This window comes from Rhipicephalus sanguineus, chromosome 1 (assembly GCF_013339695.2).
Source record: "Rhipicephalus sanguineus isolate Rsan-2018 chromosome 1, BIME_Rsan_1.4, whole genome shotgun sequence".
Classification (NCBI taxonomy): Eukaryota; Metazoa; Arthropoda; class Arachnida; order Ixodida; family Ixodidae; genus Rhipicephalus; species Rhipicephalus sanguineus.
The window spans coordinates 323,005,710-323,031,869 of record NC_051176.1 but is presented as its reverse complement, the minus strand read 5'-3'; the positions used below and the strand labels follow the sequence as shown (position 1 = coordinate 323,031,869).

Sequence of the window (26,160 nt, the reverse complement as noted above, 5' to 3'; positions counted from 1 at the left end):
GCCACAGCTGTTGAAAGAGGACTTTGGCACGTACGATAAAGGGAGACAGCCACCCCAGTGGGTCATATATCCGTGCCATTGTTTGCAGCATGTACCTTTTTGTGGGGTGTTCGACATTCTCATTGTGATCTGTGCACGCAGAGAACGTTAAGTGGTCAGCACATGGATCCCACGTCAGTCCCAATACCTTCAGCACTCCCGACAAATAGCCGAGATGTATGACGCCTTGGGAGTCCCTCTGGAATCGCTGGCGAAGCGTTTTGCTGTTAGATGAGCATTTGTGCAGTTTCATTTCTGCAGCTTCAAATATTTCAGTTGCCTCGTTGTACAGCCTCAGTGCTGCTTCTTTGCTTTCAGCTCCCGTTAGCAAGTCATCCACGTAAAGACTTCTTGAGCGGACTTGCGGTTTGAGGGTGTTGCTCTTCGCATTTCCTCAAGTGGTGATGGAGCGTTGCGGAGAGCAGAAATGGGCTAGCCATCGTTCCGAAAAGAACCCGAGTCATACCCCAAGTTGCAATCGGTGGAAGTGGTTCGCCAGGTTTTGGTGTTGCCTGAAACCACAAAGAAGTGCAACGCATCTCGGTCCACAGGTCTCACACCAACCTGCAAAAACGCTTGTTTGATGTCAGCCACCAGCACCACTCGGTGTCGGTGAAAATTCAGGAGTAAACCGACTAAATCTGCTGTCAAGTTCGGTCCACTCTCCAAGTTGTCGTTGAGTGACTTTTCTGAGTTACCGTGCGAAGAGGCATCGAAAACCACTCGAAGCTTGTGAGAGTCGTGAGTCACCGCCTGGTGTGCATATAATAGACAGCATCGGCATCACTGATGCCGTCCTCGGCTAGTTCCGCTATCCCCAGTCGATCGTAGTGTCTGATCACTGAATCATAATCTTGACACAAGTCTGGATAGTTCTGAAGGCGCCTTGTCAAGTGATTGATGCAGACACTTCATGGCGATCTTCTTATTGTGGTGCAGCGATGTTACGGGCTTCCAAGGAAGGGCCACCTCGTGACAACCATCCACTCGCTTGATGATTTCTTTGAAAAATTCCAGGGTAGGATTCGATTTTCTTGGTGTCAGTTACTCCAGTAGATTCCAGTGTCCAGAATTTGGTAAGTACGTCAGCCGCATTTCTTTCTGTGACGTTCGAAGCGCCACTGTTTGTGTGCACTGGGCCGATTCGTTACTCCCCTCCACAGGCCCCTGAATAGTCCAAGCGAACATCGTTTCAACTGCTCTCAGCCTTCCTTCAAGCCTAGTGGTGCGGCCAGTTGTGAGCTGCCAAAAGCGATCCGACCCAATGAGCAGCTTGACAGAGTGAGGGTCACCATCGTTGTTGAAGTCGGCAACTTCGTAGCCGAGTGCAGCAAAGCAGTCTGTCTGTCCACATTTTCGGTGGTGGAGGGAGAATTTGGTCATAAATAATGTCTGTCTACAGAACATATATCTCGAATTCCCGTTGATTTCTTGTTTTCAGTTTGACAGACACTCTGTTGAACAGCCTTTCTTTTTGACGACCTCCGAAGAATCCAACTGTCAGTCTTTCGCTGCCGATGAGTTTACATCCTAATCTCTTTGACGTAGCCAATGTGATGTACGATCATTGGCTGCTACCATCGAACAATATTCGCACCCGAGCTCTGGAGGCCTCTTTGCAACACCAAGCTTTCGCAGTTTGTAGCAGAACTGTCTTCTTTGTGGCGGTTCTGCTGCCTATGACGGTAGCCTCCAGAGTAATGTGCACGTTTGCGACGGGGTCATTCGGTTGTCGTGCGTTTGCATACATTGGGTCACACATTGTGCTGGCGTGCCTTTTTTCGCACTTCACGCATCGTATGTTAGATCAGCATTCTCGGGCCGGATGGCCTCTCTTTGTGCACCTGAAGCACCTCCCATTGGATAGTAAAGGTATCTTCTTTTTGGCTATCATTCTCTTTTCACCACAGTTCTGTGTTGTGTAGCTGCTAGCATCACAAAAGAAGCAATTTTCCTGAGTGGCATATTGGTGCAGCATTGCAGCAGATGGAGTATGCTTTTCTTTTCTTGCGTGCAATGAGGGGCCTTCTTTGGGACTGGATTTCGGAGATTGCTTTACGTCCATGCTTTGTAGGGCAGCCAGGTTTTCACGGCTTTCAACTTCCACTCGGAGAAGGGACAAGAGCCTCGAGAAGGTGTTTACTGTACCTCTGTCTCCTTCCTCCGTCATTAGCGATGAACCCTCGGTGGTGGCCTGCTGATTGTCGATGGGGCCGCAAGTCTCCACTACTCACTTATGGCTGAAGTCGAGCAGGACCTCCCTCAGCACCGCTCTTCGCAAGGTAGGGAGCAGCATGGAGCTTAAAGTGTCGAGCTTCCGGCCGAGAGTTGTTAGTCCCCTGATATGCGCTGACACAGTGTCGTACAGATGCCGAAGTCCGCGCATATCGTCCGAAGCACACACAGGTGTGATGTCGATGAGGTTCTTCCTGTATTCCTGGATTAGAAGCTCTTCGTTTCCCAAGTGTTTTTTCAGAAGATGCTTCGTGTCGTCGTAGCACCAGGACGTTGGGGGTAGACCGGCAAGCACAGCAGCTGCATCACCTGTAAGAGATGCCCTCAGGTAGTGGAACTTATCCAGTGTGGAAAGTTGATTGTTGTTGTCCACCACCTGTTCGAACAACTCCCAGCAGAGCTGCCACTCATGCCGTCGCCCACTGAACTTGACCAGCTCAAGCCTTGGAAATTTGACGTTAATTTTTGTGACGTCGTCATTTCGGCTACGTCGTCGTCAATTTGTTGAGCTGGTCGAGCCTGGGATGTTAGAGCTGGAGAGGCTTGTTTTGAGCTGCCGTTCCTTCGCTGCTCTACCCATGCCAAGCATTGCACGATATGGTCATTATGCTCTATCACTTGTGTGTACTGTTCCTCCAGGTCGTCTTCGGAAACCAAGGCCTCAATCTTGTTGTTGACAGCGTTGAGCTCTGTCCGTATAGATGTCAAGCGGGCATGCAGCACTCCTGCTCTGTTTGGTGTGAGGCTGACTTACCTTCCCTGTTCACATAGGATCATGCGTTTCTTGTGCCCGCGTTCCATGTTCACTGAATAGTTCATTGGTAATCTCACCGGAAAGACGGTATCAGGCGATCATCACAGGGACGTTCTGGTGTGGAGTTGTTGGAGTTGGAAGTACACTGTAATGTCCACGGCAGGATGAGTCCCAGATTTCGGCACCAGAAAGTTTGTCGTTCACGTTCGTTAAAATGAAAGACTGATGCGTTCGTTCTGGTAACAAAACTGTTTAATTATGAACAGAAAAAGGCGGCATGAATACACTATGAGTAAAATACTTCTTGTCGGCACGGAGGGCGATTTGCGACTGCCGCCTTTACCACGTCATCTTCGTCCTGCCTTCTCCCCCGGTGGTCACAGCGCTGTCCGCTGCCCTCGCTTCCTTTACCCGCAGCTGCCCTGCGGTGTCAGGTTACAGCCAGGGGGGCGCGTTCCGAGCTCGCCCGATAGGCTGCAAAAAGGACAATTTTCTCCGGGCTGGGGACCATATTGCCACGCCCGCTTCATGTTTTATTTTGATGCATTCGGGTTTGACCAGCAAGGATGGTAGCAACGCTCGGCAAAGCTTCGCGATAGTAGTAGATCGTTTTGTTAAGATTGCGCGCAGGACACGAATAATCCAGATTATTCCGGAGCTTGCGTGACCACCAGTGATAAGACTGGAAAGTTCGATGCGTGATGTATAAAAGGCGGCGCGTCCCAGCCATGAGCAGTTGATCGACGGTCGACGCTCTGTTAGCCGCTATCAGTGTATTGCTGTAGTTTGACTTTCAGTTCCCTGGCCACAAGTTCGGCCAAATAAAGAGATTCATCTCTGACATGCTGACTGCTGTCTTCGTCGACGTCACGACCTCCCAGCACCCAGCACCTTCACCAGATGTCACGTGGTCGTGATGTCTGTTTATTTGGCCGAACTTGTGGTCGGGAAGCTGAAAGACAAACTACAGCAATAAACTGATAGCGGCGAACAGAGCGTCGACCGTTGATCAACTGCCTATGGCTGGGACGTGCCGTCTTTTATGCATCACACATCGAACTTTCCGGTCTTATCACTGATGGTCGCACAAGCTCCGGAATAATCTAGACTAATCGCGAAGCTTCTCGAACACTGCGGCACGGTCAGCGCCGAGCGTTGCTAACCATCCTTGCTGGTCAAACCCGAATACATCAAAATAAAACATGAAGCGGGCGTGGCAATATACAAACATTCTACTTCTTCTGCTGCTTCTCACAATTTTGTTTTCAACGACAGCATACGATGACAACATACGACAGCATATGTCAGGCCGGGCCTCTAAAGTGCTCCGCACTTGAAAGATACTGTCGAGAGAGAAATTGCAGCTCAGAAAGAGATTCATAAAATGCTTATAAGATGCATGAATAAAGTTTGTCTTCTCCCTCCTTGTATTTTGGCATTCAGAATTCTTGATATCCTTGAATTGGCCTTGAAGTTTCAGTCAGATATTTCGTACTAGCCCTGTGGTTCTCTCGTTGCCAACCCTCAAACCAGGTACGTAAGCCTGGGTGCTGAATGGCCGAGGTTGTATGGGGTTAGAGCATGCACTGTTGTAGGTCTAGAAAGAAACCAGAAATTCTTGGTCCACTTTGTTTCACAGCAGAATGGCTGCAAAGACGATGGTGGTAGCTATGATTTTCCACATGATAGTCGGGTAAAAAATTGCCATGGTTGAATACAGTTGAACTAAGTTTGTTGAGCAATAGCTCAGTTTTGCTTGCTTTGGGAGACCATTGGTTTGCAGAAATTCAACTTTGTCTGCTTGCTTTGGGAGACCATTGGTTTGCAGAGATTCAACTTTGTCTTGGTTTAGGCAAGGATGAGATTTTGTGCTTCCAAACTGCGGGTTCCTGTTGGCAGGCCTCCAACATTGGGCTGCAGCATGTCTCACATGCAGCTGCACGTTGTTTGCTGCTTGGGGATACGCATTCAGTGCGACTAGCATTTCGCTGAAGTTCTTTGGCCGGTGTTGCAACGACACGATGTGCATCGAACAAAGCATGGGATCAACGCACTGATATGCTGTGGAAATGTTGGTGCAAACTCATTGGCGAGAACTTTGTTCCATCTCACGGGCAATGTGTAGAAAATCGGAGACCACTGGCATGACGTTGGCTAAACTTGAAGGGGAGACTGGCGGAACGTAGCTGGTGGAGTAGATGGGAACTAATAGTGCTACAGGCAGCACGTGAGGATCTGTCTAGCACCTGCCTGGTTACAGAATGCGAGTTGGTCATCTGACAGGTAGACTGCTACATGCGAGCTCAGTAATAGACTTTCCTTTTGCACACTGTTTCCAGTATAAGTGATTCATTGGCTGTGCTGCTGAGTTCCTTTGCAACTGTGGCCATATGGCTCGTTCACACCGAAGGCGGAGCGGCCAAGCGGGCTTTTCAAAGCGGCGAGACTGCGAGTGTACATACCTGTTCAGATCGCATGGCTCTCTTGGCTGCCTGCGCTGCTAAGGAGGCCAGGCATCTCATGCTTTTGTGCACACGTGACACTGCTTCTCCCAAAGATACACCAGCGCCACCGCCGCATGTCGTACTGACTGGCTGCGGCAAAGCGGAGAGCTTCAGTCGGCGGAAAAAAATCGGTCCCCGAGCGATCGGACTAGTTGCCTCGTTATCCACCCGCTCATCCGCCTGGTGAGGAGGTTTTCTCCTCTTTCCGCTTGCCCGCTTTGGCCACTCTGCCTTTGGTGTGAACGAGCCTTGAAATCAATGTGAGTAAGGCGATGACTGGGGCTACTTGGTTCACGTCGACTTCTTGGATGCGCTTTGTCCTGTTCACCTCTGTCTGTGTCTGCGTCTTCGTTGTCGTTATTCTTTAAAAACAGCGCATATCCAAGAAGGAGCCTTTAAAGGGACACTAAAGGCAGGTATTAAGTTGACATGGATTGTTGAAATTATGTTCCAGACACTTCTAAGTGCTTGTTTCATGCCAAAGAAATGTTTAATTTGAAAGGAAGTCACGTTTTCGTAGTCTGCATACCACTTGTGCAATTCACACTTCCTGTCTCTGAGAACGGCCTTCTGATGTGCATTTGCCATGCCCACTCTGTCTGGTAGCCGGCGCAGCGGAGCAAGGGACTTTAGCAGAGCGCAGCCCAGTGAAAACGGAACTTGCGTAGTTCTAAAGAGTAACACAGAGTTCTTTTTTGTATGAAAAGCGTCATTTTGTTCCGTCTTATAATGAAGCATTCTTTTTTGTGGTGGGTAGTTTAGCACTCATGAATAATTGTACTGAGGCCTAATAATGATAATAATAATAATCATCATCATCAGCCTGTCTACGCCCACTGCAGGGCAAAGGCCTCTCCCATGTTCCGCCAATCAACCCGGTCCTGTGCTTTCTGATGCCACGTTATACCTACAAACTTCTTAATCTCATCTACCCACCTAATTTTCTGTCTCCCCCTCACGCGTTTGCCATCTCTTGGAATCCAGTCAGTTACCCTTAATGACCACCGGTTATCCTGCCGACGTGCTACGTGCCCGGCCCATCTCCATTTCATCTTCTTGATTTCAACTATGATATCCTTAACCCCCGTTTGTTCCCTGACCCACTCTGCTCTCTTCCTGTCTCTTAAGGTTACCGGTACCGGTACTTAACGGTACTTACCTATGGAGCAGAAACCTGGAGACTTACAAAGAGGGTTCAACTTAAACTGAGGACGACGCAGCGAGCGATGGAAAGGAAAATGATAGGTGTAATGATAATAATATCTGGGGTTTAACGTCCCAAAACCACGATATGATTATTACGGATGCTGTTGTGGAGGGCTCACGAAAATTTCGCCCACCTGGGGTTCTTTAACATGCACCTAAATCCAAGTATACACGGGCCTCAAACATTTTGCCTACATTGAAAATGCAGCTGCCACGGCCGGGATTCGATCCCGCGACCTTCGGGTCAGCAGTCAAGCGCCATAACCACTAGATCACCATGGCAGGGCACTGAGGCCTTTCTAAGTCATTGGGCTTGTATTCCAGAACGTCCCACTGGTGGCGCAAATCGCGTAACACATTTACCTTCATTTCTCGTTTACTGAAGCACTGCTGTGTCTAATGTTGACGTCTTAGATGTTCTCAAGCATTGACCTTTTACTCTTGACATACAACATTATTTGCTTTTAGTGCCTCTTTAAGGAGGTGGTGATAACTCTAATGCTGCATCTCATGTCCACATTATCTATTGTCCAGATGTTTAAAACGTTTGTATGTGATGTCACTTGTTATGTGAGTGTTTTCTATACAGTTTGCATGAAATAAAGGTTGTTATAATCACTGGAGTGAGCGTCCTTTCCTACAGCTACTCTGACAACACACACAGCAAAGGCTGTAACACATCTGGCTGTTTACTGTGTAGTTCTTATGTTGATTGTTGTATGAGCCCTACACCCAGTTATATCAACTCGGTTGTCATTGTTGCTTTCTTCTGTGAGCACTTGTCATTTCGTTGCACCATCTCATTTCACTGTCCTTCTTCGTACAAGTTAAAAACATAGCCTTACGACATCCGACTCTCTAACTTGCTTGACATGTCCATCCTGGCAAGTACAGGAGCGGTAAGGCTGTGCCAATTGCGCCAAGGTGCTACATTTACAAATTTCTGTGCCGTGTTGTGCCAGAACTATAATATTCCCTGAAATTGCGCCATGCTGCTTGAAACCACAGAAGCCGACAACTGCTGACGTGTCAAGAATTTGCCCAGATGAGTGGATTGCCATGGCTACACACGATGCACCGCCTCCGCAAGACGGCGTTGTCTACTTCTTAATCAAAGGGACTCTACTTGATCTCGCCCTGTTGAGTTCATGCACAAGCGAGCACGTGAGGCTAATCGTGTGAAGCACCGGCAATATGTGCCATGTAGCTTGGACACCTCCTTAGGTGGACCACTCTCAGGCCGGATTCACTAGCCAAGCTCAGCATACACTCTTCCTGAAGGACAGTTTGCACAGTGAAGGAAAGAAGTGAAAATCTTAAGGGCTCGTTTTTCTTAGTTATACACAATATTAATGAGAACTGACAGGCTGACAAGGAAACTATAGGGGACGTTATTAGTAGTAAGTGTAATGTAAATGTGAAGAAAGAGAAGTGGACGAAAAGATAGCTTGCCGTGGGCAGGGACCGAACCTGTGACCTTCGAATAACGCGTCCGATGCTCTACCAACTGAGCTATCGTGGCGGCCATCCCCCCATCCGCTTTATGGGGCATATATGTGTATTTAAACGTGGGAATGTCAGTCAGCGCCGCCAGTAGCCATGACGGTGAGTGTGGAACACACTTTCTCTGCCTGTTGGCGTCACGTAGTACCTGAACTTATTACGAGCTGGCAGCTGACCAATAATCCCTCGCATACTACCTGAAAGCATCAAGTCTGCCAGAATGAGACCCTTGCTATGAATGAAGGAAAGAAGTGGAAATTTTAAGGTCTCGTTTTTCTTAGTTATACACAATATTAATGAGAACTAACAGACAATAATGCCAAGAAAAGTATAGGGGATGTTATTAGTATTAAATGTAATGTAAATGTGAAGAAAGAAAAGTGGACGAAAAGATAGCTTGCCGCGGGCAGGGACCGAACCTGCGACCTTTGAATAACGCGTCTGATGCTCTACTAACTGAGCTCCCACGTTTAAATACACATATATACCCCGTAAAATGGACGGGGGGATGGCCGCCGCAGTAGCTTAGATGCCTCATCAAACACGAAAACTGACTGTTGGCATCTAAAAATATAGGAATCGGGTAGTGTGTGTTGCTACCAGGTTGCTATATTCATACCTGCCAACTCTCCCATTTTGCCCGGGAGACTCCCATATTTTGAGCAATCCTCCCGATTGTACGGGCACCGCCATAAATCTCCCGAAGAACAGCGCTAGTGCCACTGTGAAAAGAAATATATAATTACTAAGGAAATCGGTTCCAAAGTTTTCTGATCCGGTGTGGAATGCTGAAGCCACTTTTGCCGCAGTATATGGTCTCATGCAAAAAAGCGCATTAAGGTCGTCAAGGGGCTACTTGCAGTCACGGGACATAGCAGATCTTGCCCCTCATTTATGCACGTGTGCATGTACTGCATGATTGTGAGTTCCAGTAGGACCACTGGCAGTCATTGGTTTATGACAACCCTAGCCCTGAGAAACAGCAAACTGATATGTACACTAGATCCCCCGCCCTAATTTCGAGGTTGGCAGGCATGTATATTTACTTGTACTGCTTCGTAAAATAAATCAGTTGTGGGAAGTTAACGCTGTGTCTGCGTCAAACCTCTGTGTCTTGTTCCTTTTGTGCACCATGGGTGTTAAGATGGAATACGAACATACCCAAGCTCTCATTCTTTCAATATTAGCAACTTTATCATTTGAGTAACTTTGACATGAAGCATTACTTGCCTTAGTTGTCATAAAATAATTTTTTGTTCTGCGCTATTCCATAACTGAAGGGGTTCTCTTTTTCTTTTTAACAGGAAAGTGTTCTATGCCGGGGTCCACCACGGCTCCACTGACGTATTTCCATCACGGATATGACCTTGTAAAATATAAAGACTAACAGATGGCCAAGAAAAAAGTAGAAGCAAAAGTTCCATCACCAGGAGTCGAACTTACGACCCCTCACTCCGCAGCGTGCGGTGCGAAACGATTCGGCCACAGACGGCGCATTCTTCGCTATGCTAATGGCGAGCTATTTATATACAACATTTGCCAGTGGCAGTACTCGGAGATCGGTGGCACATCAGCGCGTTTTTGTTATCACTAGCAAGATGGCGCAAAGGGCTCAAAGAACGCGCTTTAAAGGTCGTCTCCTCACGCGTTCCGATGAGCGCCGCCCCTACAGGGTGTGGTTACTCGTGCGCCCGCTTATCTCGTGATGGCGGTGGTTTGTACGTCTTGTGCTCTCACCACAAGCTCGCATTGAGAGCACGAAGGTCACTTCACTCACTTGAACGCTCACTTGTTTGAAAGGAAAGGAGCGTGCTGCTCACACAGAAATAAGTTACAACTGTGGCAGTTCGTGCTCATCATATGTATGTTTGTTCCGTGCGTCCTTTCCGCTGGCGCAGCGTGTTGCAAGTTTCGAGCTGCTTGCCTTTCTTCGCGTGACATTACAACTTGCAGCTATAGCACTCATTCCTTCGCCCTTGGGGCAAAAGAAAGCACACCAAACGCTCAACTACGTCTGTGATGACACGTTTCCCTTTGTGTTATACCAATTCCTACGACGGAGGGGTCAGCCATGTTTTCTTTTTCCAACTAGCTGTTCCAAAACACAGTTTTCCTTCTGCTCAATGCTGTCTTTTTTGCTCCATAATGTCGCATGGTGGTCATGACAGTGAAGGACACTACACTCAAACCTCGATATAACGAATTATCAGTTATAACGAAGTAAATGAAGAATAGTCTTGTGATAGATACAGTGTTATGAATAAACGCTTATAATGAATTTTCGGAAATACCAAAGTTATTTTCGTGGCATATGTGACTTTGTTATAATGAGGTTTGAGTGTAACTCAAGCAGGTAAAGATGAAACACTTTATTGTGCGAACTTGTGTCCAGAAAAAGAGATGACACTCGGTGCAATGATCAAAATCGTCGGTCAACGGTAATTTGATCGTCAGCAGAAGGCGTCGTCTTTTATACATGACGGATTGAAAATTCCAGCTTTTTTGCTGGGGCTCACTCTGGCTCGAGGATGAACTCTACTACTCATGTCGTGTGTGCAATCTTACCAGAATAGCTTTAAACAATTGAGAAGTTCCCAAACATTGCGGCACTCCTATGCCGAGCGGTGGCAAGTTTTTGTGGGTGAAACCTAATCACATTACAAAAAAGAAGTAAGCATGCATGGCAAAAATTTGTAGGGTCTCTTATGCATTTGCGTAAGACGACTCAAAGGCGAAAGCCATCTTATTCTTCTCAGTGGATTGGATTGGCCCTCCGAAAGCATCCTGCACCCAACGTGGTTTTGCACTGCCTCCAGGATTGGAGGCATTGCAAGCCTTCTGCACCTCACCTAGTTTTGCAGTGCCTCTGTGATCGGTCCACCTTGGACCAAGCGTCAATGTCGTGATTACATCATCATGTGACGTCATGATGATGTCGCAGATTTTGGCGATCTGTGACATCATGATGACATCATATGGTGCTGTCATCATGTGATGAGGATTTTTTCCATCACTCGTGCGGACGCCAACAGTCAGTTTTCGTGTTTGATGAGGCATCTAAGGCTTTCGCCTTGATAAAGTGCTCCAAAAGCTGTCTAAGCTGTGCCATCCTTGCAAGTACCATGCATGCTGCCAGTGAATAGTATCGGAAGCCTTTCAATTGACAGTGGTGAACACAAAGTAAAGATGACGCAATGTAAATTGTTGACAAGTAAGCATGACAACTTGCTTTGCAGGTGTTTCTCAAAACAGTGAAGGAGCGTGAAAAATACAGGGCCTGGAAGATGACCCACGTGGACCCACGCAATGCTTCCAGAACGCCCTCAGCCAATAAGGAGCCCATGTATCGGCTGCGCTATGACAACCCTGTCAACGCCTGTGAGTTGTTTCTGCATGCAGCACTTGTTGTGTCTCACTCGTCTCTTCTCTGGCAGCTCCATCACGGGACATTGACCGACCTCGGCCATGGGAGGAGGATGAGTTCGACCGTGGATCCAGCTACCGGTCATCCATGGGGCGCTCCGTTGGCACCACTCCTACGACGTACAATGGTGAGCTGTGGGCTACTCTCTTTTCAGGTTGTTGACAACATAGGTATAGGGTCTTTGTGCTAAGCAGTTTTAAGCACCGGCATGGCTCTGTGGTAGAATAGTCGACTGCCACACAGAGGGCCTGGCTTCAAATCCTGCTCGAAGCTGAGTTTTGCTCGTTCTGCACGACAGCTGCAACAGACACCGGCGGCGACGTACAGCTGCGCCACCAAAATCAGTTGTCGTGAGCTCGTAACAGCTGTCACTGTAATAATGTTTGTACTAGGAGTGGCTGACATTTTGGTATTGCTCTGAATGTGCTGCACTCAAAAGTAATTGAGCATACTTGATCCATAAAAAGCTTTTCTTTGCGCCTGAAACCCCCAGACCACTGACATCATATACACAAACAAATGTTAACACTTTGTATCCCAGTATCCACATTTGTGGACAAAACATATTCGCAAAGTGTGATTACGCAAGCCAACTCCTTGCCTTAAAAATCTCTCTGAAATGTTGACATTACTTGAGCGTTTCATAAAAGCATCTCCATGTGACAACTGCTGTGAATGCAAGCCAACTCCTTGCCTTAAAAATCTGTTTGAAATGTTGACATTACTTGAGCGTTTCATAAAAGCATCTCCATGTGACAACTGCTGTGAATGCAAGCCAACTCCTGGCCTTAAAAATCTGTTTGAAATGTTGACATTACTTGAGCGTTTCATAAAAGCATCTCCATGTGACAACTGCTGTGAATGCGAGCCAACTCCTTGCCTTGAAAATCTTTGAAATGTTGACATTACTTGAGCATTTCATAAAAGCATCTCCATGTGACAACTGCTGTGAATGGCGGTAAATGCACACAGAACAATGGGGCTTTCCTCTAGGCCTACATCTTTTTTTCATCACCTTGAAATATTTGGCTTTATTCGAGAAGAAGAAGAGTTTATCTTGTTTTTATGTAACTTTTATTGCACTGCGAGTGATCAAATATTTTTGAGCTGAAATGTCACTGAAAAACGAAGGCAGTGGTGATTGCCGTGCCAATTGTGCCAAACTGCGCTAATAGGTGAAAGCCGTTACATCCTGCTACATTTTGGCAAAAATTCTGTAATTTTCACTGAGCACGCACCAATACGTAATTTTCCTGGTCTTTCAGAGAGAAAAAAAGTGACAGGCAGTGAAAATATATACCTACGTTATCGTTGCAATTTTTAGTGCTCATTGGAGCAGACAGGCAAGAATTGTGTACACTCAGACCTCGATATAAGGAACGTGGATATAACGAATTATTCGTTATAATGAAGTAAATGAAAAATGGGCCTATCATAGATACCGTGTTGTGGATGCATGTTTATAATGAATTTTCGGATATAACAAAGATATTTTCGTATCATATGTGACTTTGTTATAATGAGATTATAGTGTAGTTGGAAAAAATCTCTCAAGGCCAATAACTTCGCACTCAGCAGAGAATATTATTCAATTGAGTAATTTGCACGGAGCATACTCCAAGACGTAATTTTCCTGGTCTTTCAGAGAGAAAAAAAATGACATGCGGTCAAAATACATACCTACGTTATCGTTGTAATTTTTAGTGGTCATTGGAGCAGACGGGCAAGAATTGTGTAGTTGGAAAAAATCTCTCAAGGCCAATAACTACGCACTCAGCAGAGAATATTATTAGATTGAGTAATTTGCACGGAGCATACTCCAAGACGTAATTTTCCTGGTCTTTCGGAGAGAAAAAATATATTACAGGCGGTCAAAATACATACCTATGTTATCGTTGTAATTTTTAGTGGTCATTGGAGCAGACGGGCAAGAATTGTGTAGTTGTAAAAAATCTCTCAAGGCCAATAACTACTCACTCAGCGGAAAATATTATTAGATTAAGTAATTTGCACGGAGCATACACCAAGACTCCTGGTCTTTCGGAGAGAAAAGGGGGGTGAGACAACTGTGCATATTGCGCATTTTTGATACAATTCCGTTTTGCTGCGCCTAGCTGCTCCAAAAGCATGCAAATCGCAAAAATTGCACTGAACTGCTCCAAAACGGCCTCGAAAGCCAGAATTTTGATGCCCACGTCAGCTTCGTTGGGAAAAAAGACTGAGTTGATAACATCATTATCTAAGTTGCGCCTATAGCAGCGCCTGGGATACCAAGAAAATGAGACACTCGCGAAACGCGTTCTCGCGCCCTACCGTGTTTCTATGCACCTTTCTAATGAGGGCTCCCATGATGCCGCCCTAACCTATGCGTGTGTCCCCAAAAATGTTCTGCCGTGCCCCGAGCGTGCTGCTGCTTCTCGCTAGTCTGTGTCTTGTGGCGCTGTCAAGTTGCATGCGTAGCGGGAATGGCTCTCAGGTTCTTCTCTGTGCGTTCCTCTGGTCGCAATAGTTTTCCCGTCGACGCTGCTGCGTGTGGTCACCTACGCGCACGTTTGCTGTGGGAGTGTTTGTACCGTTACAACCCATACCGTGCATGGGAGAGGCATCACCCTTGTTGCATCAACGCGGCGACAACTAGCTTCCTGCATGCGGCGCATCTCCGCGATGCTGTGGCGGTTTTTCACGCCGATGCCAGCAGCGGACTGATGCGAAGTGCCTTTGTGTCATTCCCCAATAAAAACGTGCAGTACGCTTACATGCTATGCTCACAGTACCGTACGCGATAGTCAGTGAGAGATATCTTTAATCATAGTCAATGCGGCGAGGTATCTGGGCGCTCTCGGAGGCGGTCGCGCACGAGGGCCAGTGAATGGCGGTAGCGCGCCTTTGTTCTTGCCTGTTCAAAGCGTGCAGTAGGTTTGACGCTACGCCAAACACGCGGCCGAGCTGAAGGCGCTTATTGTGATGTTCTCCTTACAAACACTGATCTACAGGAAGCTCTGGAGAAGCTTGAAAAGCTAATTAAGCAGATCTACAAAAAAATCACTTTCACTGCAACTGAAGCAATGAATGCGATAGCATGAAATTGTAATATTATACGAAGTAAGGCTGGCAGCTAAACTCACACTTATGGATCTGATCTCACGTAACTGCACGGCTGCTCAGAGGAGAGAAGCGTTGATATCACAGCACTTAGAAGGGTATACGAGCCGTCTGTGATGCCAGCCGAGATAGCGCACACGCTAGCGATCGCGATCGCGCCTTTAAAGTCAGTCCACAGTTGCTGCTCGAGCGCCCCCCCCCCCCTCTCTCATATTCCTTCGTGCTCCTTCAAGACGGGCGGTGCGTTTCCTGTCTGCATGAGTAGCAATCAACAGCAGGCCTGGCATGCAGTGTTATGTTATTGCATGCGCCCTCGGTGCAACGGGGATTGGTCGGCTCTTCTCATCTCTGCCTCAGCCGCGTTCATCGCCCTCACTCGCGAGCTTTCACCCAAAATAAACATATGATGCGCAGGGGATGTTATCCATTTGGACTTTATACGGAACATGACTGCGATGCCGACGGCAAAAACGTGTTCAGAATGTTCATATAATTGCTAATGCAATAAAAGCCAAAGCAGTAATCTGCTAAACTATATCACTGATCTTAAAAAGGCGTACTGCTATATAACCGCAATTCTTGTGCAATCACATTCTTTTTGTTGTTGTTTTTTTTTTCAATTTTTTATGAAGTGAACCTAGTTTGCAGAACCTTTTTTTGATTATTTCATGCGTTTCTTGCTCTGGCTAGATAGGTCGCATAGTATTTAAAGAGGTAGTATAGTTCATACCTGGGGATACTTTCTCCAAAGGCTGGTTCATTGTTACGTCTATCCTAGGCCAATTCACATATGTACTTGCCCCCCCCCAGTTGCTACAAATCTGTTTTTCAAGCTCCTGAGATGATATAAAAAATTCCGCTAACTGCTCCAAATCAGGGTTCTTCTGCTACAAAACCAAAATATTGCTGCTCCGAAAACTAAATCAATTTCAGCCGTCTCACCCCTGGAAAAAAAAAATGACAGGCGGTCAAAAAACATACCTACATTATCGTTGTAATTTTTAGTAGTCATTGGAGCAGACGGGCAAGAATTGTGTAGTTGAAAAAAAATCTCTCAAAGCCAATAACTATGCACTTAGCAGGGAATATTATTCGATTGACTAATTTGCACTGAGCATGCACCAAGACGTAATTTTCCTAGTCTTTCGGAGAGAAGAAAAAAATGACAGGCGTTCAAAATGCATACCTAGTTATCATAATTTTTAGTCATTGGAGCAGATGGGCAAGAATTGTCATTGAAAAAAATCTCTCAAGGTCAATAGCTACGCACTAAGCAGAGAATATTATTAGATTGAGTAATTTGTAGGGGTGTGCGAATATTCGAAATTTCGAATATTTTTCAAATAGTGTTTGCTATTCGATTTGATTCGCACCGGAATTTTACTGTTCGAACTATTCGAACTTCCCAAAAAAATACATTCAACGTCCGATTGAAAGTGACCCCTTCAGATTTTCAACATGCTTCACCTCATTACACTCTCATATTGCGGCAAAGCTGCCTTTCAAGCCCCCATTACGGTCGAACTTGGCCAAGAGACAGTCAACGTCCAGTTGTAAGTAGTCCCTAGATTTTTCAATATGCGTCACCTCATCACACCCCCGTATTGCGACAAAGCTGCCTTTCAAGCTCTGCTACGGTCGCAAATATATTAACTCTAGAAAATGCTGGTTCCAACATGGAGATGAAAGATGTGGCAGAGTTGGGGGCTCTATTAATGCTGTTTTGGACCTGAAATTTGGGCAGGAAGTCCGAAAAATCGGACGCCGAAGCTTTTTAGCATCCAAAATTTCAGATGTTCTTATATGTCAATGTGTACGAGGCAGATTTGGAACTCCGGACTTGAAGGGAGCGCACCCTTGACCGCCACACCAGTTGGGCTTCCACAGAAGTTGAAAGAGGAGGAGAGGCTGAGGAAATGGCACCTTTGCCCATCACGTGTAAAGTGTTGTCGGCAACAGTTTGGTTGCACCAAATCATGTACATAAATACAATTCGGCCTCTACATTGCCTCATTCTTGATAAGACAACTATGAAACACCAACCTACCAGCATTTTCAACCTAGCAAGAAGAAACACTTTCATGTTGCTATCTCATAAGAATATGCTTAGGAATCCTCTCCAACTTTTTTGCTGCAATTTCGCTTCGAAGTATTCGAGAAATATTCTAGAAATATTCGATTCGATTCGCACTCACACTTCAATATTCGAATTCGCTTCGCACCCAAAATTTTGCTATTCGCACAGCTCTAGTAATTTGCACTGAGCATGCACCAAGACGTAATTTTCTTGGTCTTTCGGAGGGAAAAGAAATGACAGGCGTTCAAAATACATACCTACGTTATCGTTGTAATTTTTAGTGGTCATTGGAGCAGACGGGCAAGCAGTGTGAAGTTGAAAAAATCTCTCAAGGCCAATAACTACGCAGGAAAGCTATGCAGGAAGTAACTTCGCAGGAAAGCAACGGGCAGTGAGTTAATTTCACCTTTTGGGATATAAATGTGCTACATGTATGTTTGCATATATTTACTTTATTAAAAGGGTAATGACATAAAATTTCGCTGCCGAGATAGCCTGCAGGATCGATTCCCGTGAACGTGCGTATATCATCTGCGAAATATCAACAGCTAATATAGCTTGGAAGGTACTTTAAATGAATTTTGAAGTTTGCGTGAGCGATCGACACTCTCGTGCTACTGACACCCTCAAGGGTGACCCTCGGTGACCCCCCTACTTCCCTCATGTGACCACGCTGCAACAAGTTATGGTGACGTCATAGCCGCCATTTCTTTTGCCGCATTCGCTTCAGCAGCCTACTTCTCGGTGGCTGCTCGTTTACCACGCGGAAGTGCGTCACAGTTCTGTGTGCTGACGTGATCGAGCTCTGCACTCGCTAGGTGGTGATATCTTTGTGGAACAGCGCTCACGAGACGACGACGAAGAAAGAAGGCACAGGACAGGCGCTGACTCGCAACTAAAGTTTATTAGGAAAGACACGCATAGGTGATGTGCAACAACAAAACAACAAAAAAACACCAAAAGCGAATAAGGCCCAAACAAGTCTCAAGCAAGTAAAAGCAAAAAAAAAAACAGGTATCATAGTCTGCAGGTGCTGCAAAGGTACGAAAATACTGCGTCACTCAGCGAAATCGATGGCATGCTAACACACATATCTCCTTTTCTTCTAATGTGGAACGCCTCGATCACTTCCCTTGCTACCTGTTCTTTATGATGCGATAAAATCATTGTGTCACAGAAGAAGGGTGCGCAGCCGCATTCGTGGCAATGAGCGGCGAGAGAAAATGGCTTTGATTCTGTCAATGATCGTTCGTGTTCACGAAGACGAACGTTAACGCATCTTCCGCTTTGGCCAATGTAAGTTTTTCCGCATGATAACGGTATTTGGTACACTATGGCCTCCTTGCAGTCTGTATAGTGGTAGGTGTGGTTAATTGCACAGTTGCCAGGAACACTTTCCCTGTCGTTCCTCTGCCTGTCAATGCTTTGCTGTACCTTTGCGCAAATGGACACCAGCTTATGAGGAGATGAGAAAACTACGTCAACGCCATATCTTTTGGCCACGTTTTTCAAACTGTGTGCCACTCGGTGAGTGTACGGTATCACCGTGTACTTTCTTGCTCTGGCGGTCCGCTCATCATTCCCCGGCTGCGTTCCATTTGTTTTTAGGTGTTTGCGCATCTTCTCGCACGCTTGCGCAATTACGTGTTCCGGAAAACCCGCTTGCCTAAGTCTAACTACCTGTTCATCAAAGCTTAGTTGCAATCTATGCTGGCAGGACTTCTGCAATGCAGCACGAACACAAGAAAAGGCTAAACCGTGCTTTATTATTTTTGAATGATTTGAAGTGAAGTTAAGAAGTGGCTTCAGTGAGCGAGGATGGTAGCGCCAACAAACATGAGTGGGTAAAAATTCTAACTGCAGGTCTAGGAACTGGAGGGCTCCGTCCTTCATCATCTCAACCGTGAAGTTCAAGCCACTGCCGTTCTCGCGGAACACCTTCAAGATATTGACTGAATATCGACAATAATCACCAGCTTCGAACAGCACTAAATAATCATCGACATAGCGGAAAATATGTTGTGCCATTCCATCTAAACTTTGTGCCAGCTTCCTGTCCACAAAGCTCAGAAATATTTCACACAGAATGGGCGCCACTCTAGAACCAATACAAATTCCTTTCTTTTGGATGTAGAGACTTCACGGTTGAGATGATGAAGGACGGAGCCCTCCAGTTCCTAGACCTGCAGTTAGAATTTTTACCCACTCATGTTTGTTGGCGCTACCATCCTCGCTCACTGAAGCCACTTCTTAACTTCACTTCAAATCATTCAAAAATAATAAAGCACGGTTTAGCCTTTTCTTGTGTTCGTGCTGCATTGCAGAAGTCCTGCCAGCATAGATTGCAACTAAGCTTTGATGAACAGGTAGTTAGACTTAGGCAAGCGGGTTTTCCGGAACACGTAATTGCGCAAGCGTGCGAGAAGATGCGCAAACACCTAAAAACAAATGGAACGCAGCCTGGGAATGATGAGCGGACCGCCAGAGCAAGAAAGTACACGGTGATACCGTACACTCACCGAGTGGCACACGGTTTGAAAAACGTGGCCAAAAGATATGGCGTTGACGTAGTTTTCTCATCTCCTCATAAGCTGGTGTCCATTTGCGCAAAGGTACAGCAAAGCATTGACAGGCAGAGGAACGACAGGGAAAGTGTTCCTGGCAACTGTGCAATTAACCACACCTACCACTATACAGACTGCAAGGAGGCCATAGTGTACCAAATACCGTTATCATGCGGAAAAACTTACATTGGCCAAAGCGGAAGTTGCGTTAACGTTCGTCTTCGTGAACACGAACGATCATTGACAGAAACAAAGCCATTTTCTCTCGCCGCTCATTGCCACGAATGCGGCTGCGCACCTTTCTTCTGTGACACAATGATTTTATCGCATCATAAAGAACAGGTAGCAAGGGAAGTGATCGAGGCGTTCCACATTAGAAGAAAAGGAGATATGTGTGTTAGCATGCCATCGATTTCGCTGAGTGACTCAGAATTTTCATACCTTTGCAGCACCTGCAGAGTATGATACCTGCTTTGTTTGCTTTTACTTGCCTGAGACTTGTTTGGGTCTTTTTCGCTTTTGGTGTTTTTTAGTTGTTGTTTTGTTGTTGCACATCACCTATATATATGCGTGTCTTTCCTAATAAACTTTAGTTGCGAGTCAGCGCCTGTCCTGTGCCTTCTTTCTTCGTCGTCGTCTCGTGAGCGCTGTTCCACAAAGATGAACGCATACCAACTCGCTCAAGCTTCCATTCTTATGTAGGTGGTGATAGTTGCACCCGGGGGGTTGTCGTTTTTGAAACCGAAACGGACACTGGTCGGTAATGAGGAGCCTGTATTTAATTATCTGTGGCGTGCCGCGGCAAGCGATGCACCGTGTTATGACTAACAGGCCCCCAGCAACACATTGCAATAAAAAAACGCGGGGCCAAAATTTTTTTGTCAGTACCCCTTTAACTCTTTCGTTAAAATGCGCTTGGCTGACGAACTTGAGAGAAATGCATGCTGCTCAGGGTTGTGCTCCAGTAACATCAAAGTTCTGTAATCAAAAGAACTTTTGCAACTCAAATATTAAGTTATGGTGTCAGCTTCGCAATCTGACAATGTTGAGCGGTAATAATTTCCTGAAATTTATGCCAGCTATTCACTGGAGAGCTGTTGTTTGGAGTCGAGGAAAATTTATTCTATCAAAAATTATTTCCAAAGGTCCGCCGCATGTATTACGTGTGGACATGGCCTTTTCAGCCAGTTTCCAGCAGCTTCGGTTTCGCTTCTATTGTGATATCAGACGCAAGGCCGCATCTCATGTCACTAGTCGCTCCTGTGGTGGCGGGGTCACGTACGCATGGGTGCGCACCTGCGCCGCGATAAATGCGTGCCGCTTGAAATTATCGAGCAACCACACCTGAATTTAGTGACGACGAGCTTTGAGTCCAAAGGCGATAGCAGCTCAGCTTCAAGCTCTGATGGTGATGATATTTTGAGTCAGCCTCGGACATCCGCAGCCGTTCAGGGGTTGGTTTCGTTTACGGCCTCCAGTGGTCTCCTCCGCCGCGCTGACCTTTCTGCACAATCTTAGAGCTACTTTGGTTACGTGCGAGGTCCGCACGTCGCTGGGGCGCGATGTGCAGGCGCCGGCTGCAAAGCTTCTCCTCACGACACGAAAGCCGCCGGAGCAGATCTCGGCCCCGCACTACAGAGCAGCGCGAGAAGTTTTAGGACTGCTTGTGATTTCGTTCTTTTTTTTTTTTTTTTCAATACTATCTGCAAAAATATGAATAAATATGCTTAGATGCATATTTTGGAACGCCAACCTATGCAGAGAGAGGTGGCTCATGGAAAGGGGTGACGCCAGATGAAGCGGTGAAGTTCATTGCACATCTGATTTATATAGGTGTTGTTTGTATAACTGGCATCCATCCGGCTATTCTCGTAAAAAAACAAAAAGAAATTATGTGAAAAGTGCACAAGTGCACCTGTGTCTCACGAAAACCAGGAAATGCTTCACCGCATTGCACAAGTAGTGAAGCAATACCTCGGTTCAAATTTTTTTGTATATTTTAATACAAACATTGTGTATTATTTTTTATACTATTGCTGGGTCCTTTACCTTCAAAATGTATATTCTGAAGTTTCTTTATTCTGAGTGTTTTTGAATATATAGTGTTCTTTATTGCTCTGTTTATCTGCTGGCAATAAAAAGTTACACACTTTCAAATTTTTATGCATTCCAGAAGACTTTTGTTGCTTTATAACTTATATTTTTTGGGAAGACCATTTCATTATGCATAATTTGGCATGCTGCAATGCATGCTGGAGTACTTTTCGAACTGGCCAAAACTTTCTTCCCGAGACATATGAAAAATAACCATTTTCTCACGGTAACGAAAGAGTTAAGCATAGTAAAACTACTTCCGCTTAGCGACTTAAAAAGTTATGTTCTCAAATGTGTGACAGGCAGCTGCTCCAAAGTGAGGCTTTAGTTTCTCCAGAAGCTGCGCCAAAATGGTTTCGGTCGATCACATCACTGCAAAGGGTAAAATTCTATATGCTCATCTTGTTCTACGTTGTACTATTTGCAGAAGTGTATTTAGAATTCGACTGAGCGGCTTGTTTTCTCTCGCTATCTTTAGCAGCAGCTGTGCACCAAATGACACCACACACAGAGCTCCGCTTGAACCATTAAGATGCTTAGCTGATATCTGCCACGCGCCCACAAATTCCCCGTCAGGCTAAAGACGCTTTCTACAAACGTATTGCTGCAGAGAATAGAGTAAACATGCTCCATTATGTTTTGCAAAGGGCGGCACTGAACCTCTTCAAGAATTTGAGCCAAATCAAGCTTGAGCTCTTGTCCTATCTCACACGTCCAGGTAGTGCATTCCTCAAAATAGGAAGCTCTGTGTACAGTTCATCACCTGACAAAGACATGGGTCCCCCACATTCACTTACACTGGGTGCCCCTTTGCACAGATTCACTTCGGCAAGCCGTTTAACTCTTTCCTGACTATGCTGCTGCAGATCGGTCACCGGTGAATGATGTTGTTGAAAGCATAGTTCAAAAAAGCTGCCGCACTCCTCAACTTGTAGCACCATCTCGGCAATAGTACGCAAACTGCAGTGGCTGTTTCTTCACGGTTCACATTTCCATCGCATGGCGAGGACTTTTAACGAGTGCGCAAGCTCAAAGGTTGAAGCACATTTGAGTGGCACGATTCTGTAGTCATCCAAAACCACGTATACTTGAAAGAAAGCAGAGTAATATAGTTCCATATGATCTCTACATTGCTTAGTCTCTTGGACTCTTCAAGCAGTGATAACTCGGACGTCAAGCTTAGACTTTCATCTGGATGAGTTAGTTACTTATTCGTGTGTATTAATTTTTGTTGTGTATTATTGCAATAGCAATTATATCGGAACTCTCGGCGGATTTTTGCCGTCGCCATCGCCTTCATATCCCGGATATGTATATGTATGTATATATATAAAAAGGCACAAAGAAAAATAAAGCAGAAGAAAAAAATTTAGAAGCACCCGACCGGGGATTCCAACCAGCGACCCCTCGCTCCCCAACGCGCTGCGTTAGACAACTCAACCACGCGCCATGCATGCGGTGTTGAAATAGTGGCGAGCTATTTATATACACCATTTAGTGCTGGTGGTACGCAGATCTCGGCGGAGCTTGAACGTGTTTTCTATCTCGCAACGCTCCTACATTTTCTTTCAGTTTGAAAACTGCCCTTGAGGCGCACACAGCAAAGTGGCCCTGTTCTGTACCCAGTTGTGATGTAGAATGAAAAAAAAAAAAAAAAGAACACCGGGCACACCTTGCGTAAGGCGCCCCCATGTGGCAAGAGACGCAGAGGGGTCACTCCACATGCTGCAGTTTAAAAGAAAAAGAAATATCTAAGAGCGTCTCCATTGTCGACTTTTGCAGTGTGTTGCTCAAGCAAAAAGACATAACAACTGTGACAGTTGTTAGTCCATGCTTGTCCTGTGTATACCTGTGTATTCTTTTCGGGCGCCACTCTTTGTGCTTCAGCGGCGCGCTGCAAGTATCGAGCTGCTTGTTGTTCTTCATGCGATATTCCAATTGCTTCGCCCTTGCGGCAAAACTGTGACTTTTTTTAGTAAATACTGCTTATTTTCCTAAGTCTACCTTTTAAATGTGGATGTCATTTAGGTAAATGAAGTAATGCTGTCAACTATTATTTTTCTTCAAAAAAGAAATATTTAAGCAGGACCAACCACTTCAATACACATCCCCTGTATACAGTGATTCCACTCCAGCGCCAACTGCGCCAAAGTGCGCCAAATTGAATTTACTGTGCCTACCTGATAAAATCACTGTAAATTGCGCCAAACTGCGCCAGAGTCTCGGGTTTGGCGGTGTCAGTCGCCGGCAATCGCACCATCGGCACGTCAAAACATGTGCAGCTTGATCATGGAGCCGCGAAAGTCACAACCACGGACCAAGAATTATTCCGCTGAATAAACAGCTCTCGCTTGTGCGTCATCACCGATCCTAACGCCATGATCGGTGCCGACGCAGCTTCTGTTGTGCAAGTTGGCTCGACGGCAAAATGGATCCTCCGTAGAGGCTCATGACGCCTAGGCCATTCGGTAGCGAGAAAGTGTTTTGGCGATTGATCGGCGCACGCCGTCTGTTCCAGAAACGCTTCTGATAGCTTGTTCCAGAAGTCGCACGGCACGTAATTAAAGCAATGCTCAGCTGCTTGGACTTGAAATGGAAATGAGGGCAGCAGTGATGCCAAAAGGCCGTCAAGACAGTCCATATAATTGCGCAATAAAAAGAAAAGAATTATGGCACCTTCGCACTAGTGGAGCTGTTTCTTCTCTCTCGTACTGTTGTATCTTCTTCTGCGTCTTTCTCTCTCTTTCGCACTCTTCCCCTTTTCTCTCCTCTTTCCATCTCATTCTCTGTCTGCTTCTCTATTTCAGTCTTGCTCTCTGTTTTTTTCAATCTCTTTTCATGTCTGGTTTTTTTCTATCTCTTTCAATGTCTTTTTCGGACTTTTTATCTTTATTCCCTTCATTTCTCTCTCTTTCACTTGTTTCACATGTGCCACTTCGCCGAGTAGAGTTTTCGTTTAACACTCGCTCCTGCTGTACTTGGTAGTGGGGCTTGCCCAATTCCTGTGGTGCATACCCACCTGAGGAGTTTGGCATTACAGAGCTCGAGTTCCGAGAGCTTAGATAGCCTCACTGTTGAAAAATGAGGAGCCCTTCCAGCCTATAAGGTGGACCACCAGCGAAGCTGTGTAGTGCATTGCCCAGATCTGACGTGGCGGAGGCCAGTTAGCTATGTGAGGCCAGGTTGTTCACGTTCAGTGCACATTATTTTTTGTGCTGCTGTCTAGAGGGCACTGGGGAATGTCCTAGCAGTATACAACTTCGCTGTAAAAGGAAAAAGAAGTTTGCGATATCATGTAGTCCCCCGGTGAATGCACTTTCGGACACTTTCGCGAATGCTCGGCTTGAAGCGGATCTCTGTCTTCCAGGCAACACGGCGCATGCACAAGCGATACTCTGGAAGCACTGCGAGAATGCTCTTGCTACAGCACAGAGAGACCTCAGAGAGAGTGAAAGGAGAGTCGGTAGAATGCTTTCTGAGCGCAGCTAAGTGATGTCATGTTGCACCCAGCAATACAATCGGTCGAGGAGAAAAAGAACCTGGCTTTCGCCTTTGAGTCGTCTTAAGGGGGTGGCAGTGTGAATCTTTAGCATTGATGCACTGTTGTATGTCGCGGTGTATGTCTACCACTTCTGCTAATAAGCACGTATATGTATTTATAGTGTTATTTCTTAAAGTACAGTTTTCAATATCCAGTATTTTGTTTATCACTGAAGAGATTATTCGAGAACACTCAAGTGCAGGACGCCCTTATTTTTGCATTATCGAGTGAAATATGGAGTGCTCCTGAGATGATTTTCTCCATGAGATTTGCAATGAATCAAAGTATTTCTAGCTCTTGATAAGATCCCTAATACTTATTCAGATAGTTGAATGTAAATGCAACTTGCTTCCCAGTGTACTCCAGGATGTTAAATTAGCTGCTCCAGAGTGCTCCAAGATGCAAAATTAGCTGCTCCAAAGTGCTCCAAGATAAAACTTCATGCTGCTCAGAAGTGCTCCAAAATGAAAATTTTGCTGCTCCAAAAATTGCTCCAAATCAGAAGTCCTCAGTAGCATCACTGCATATAACATCCCCTATATGCATCCCCTATACCTTCCGTGTCATTATTGTCTGTTAGTTTTCATTAATATTATGTCTGACAAATAAAAACGAGCCCTTAAAAGTCATCGTCCTTCCTTCATTCATAGCAAGGGTCTCGTTCTGGCAGACTTCATGCCTTTAGGTAGTATGCGAGGGATTATTGGTCAGCTGCCAGCTCGTAAAAAGATCACGTGCTGCGTGGCGCCAACGGGCAGAAAAAGTGTTCCAATGGCTGCGATCGGCGCTGACTAACACTCCTAGGTTTAAATGACATATACCCCATAAAGTGGATGGGAAGATAACCACCACCGTAGCTCAGTGGTACAGCATCGGACGCGTTATTTGAAGGTCGCAGGTTTGGCCCCTGCCGGCGGCAAGTTATCTTTTCGTCCACTTTACTTTCTTCACATTTATATTCCAGTTATTACAAATAGCATCCCCTATACTTTCCTTGGCATTATTGTCTATTAGTTCCCATTAATATTGTGTCTAACAAAGAAAAACGAGCCCTTATGAGTCATCTCCTTTCCTTCATTCAATACACCATGTGTCACGTAGCATTTCTTAACTCTAG

At 45.8% G+C, this 26,160-nt stretch overlaps 1 protein-coding gene across 2 annotated transcripts in view; it reads left to right on the top strand.

Annotated features, from left to right (window-relative positions):
* The window catches only part of LOC119379499 (actin-binding LIM protein 3), a 618,577-nt gene that overhangs the window by 429,352 nt on the left and 163,065 nt on the right, over positions 1 to 26,160 (top strand). For both annotated transcript variants that reach the window (XM_037648800.2, XM_037648799.2), the window contains 2 exons: positions 11,478 to 11,619; positions 11,676 to 11,792. In XM_037648800.2, the coding sequence (XP_037504728.1) occupies positions 11,478 to 11,619; positions 11,676 to 11,792 (259 nt within the window). The remainder of the gene's footprint in view (positions 1 to 11,477; positions 11,620 to 11,675; positions 11,793 to 26,160) is intronic.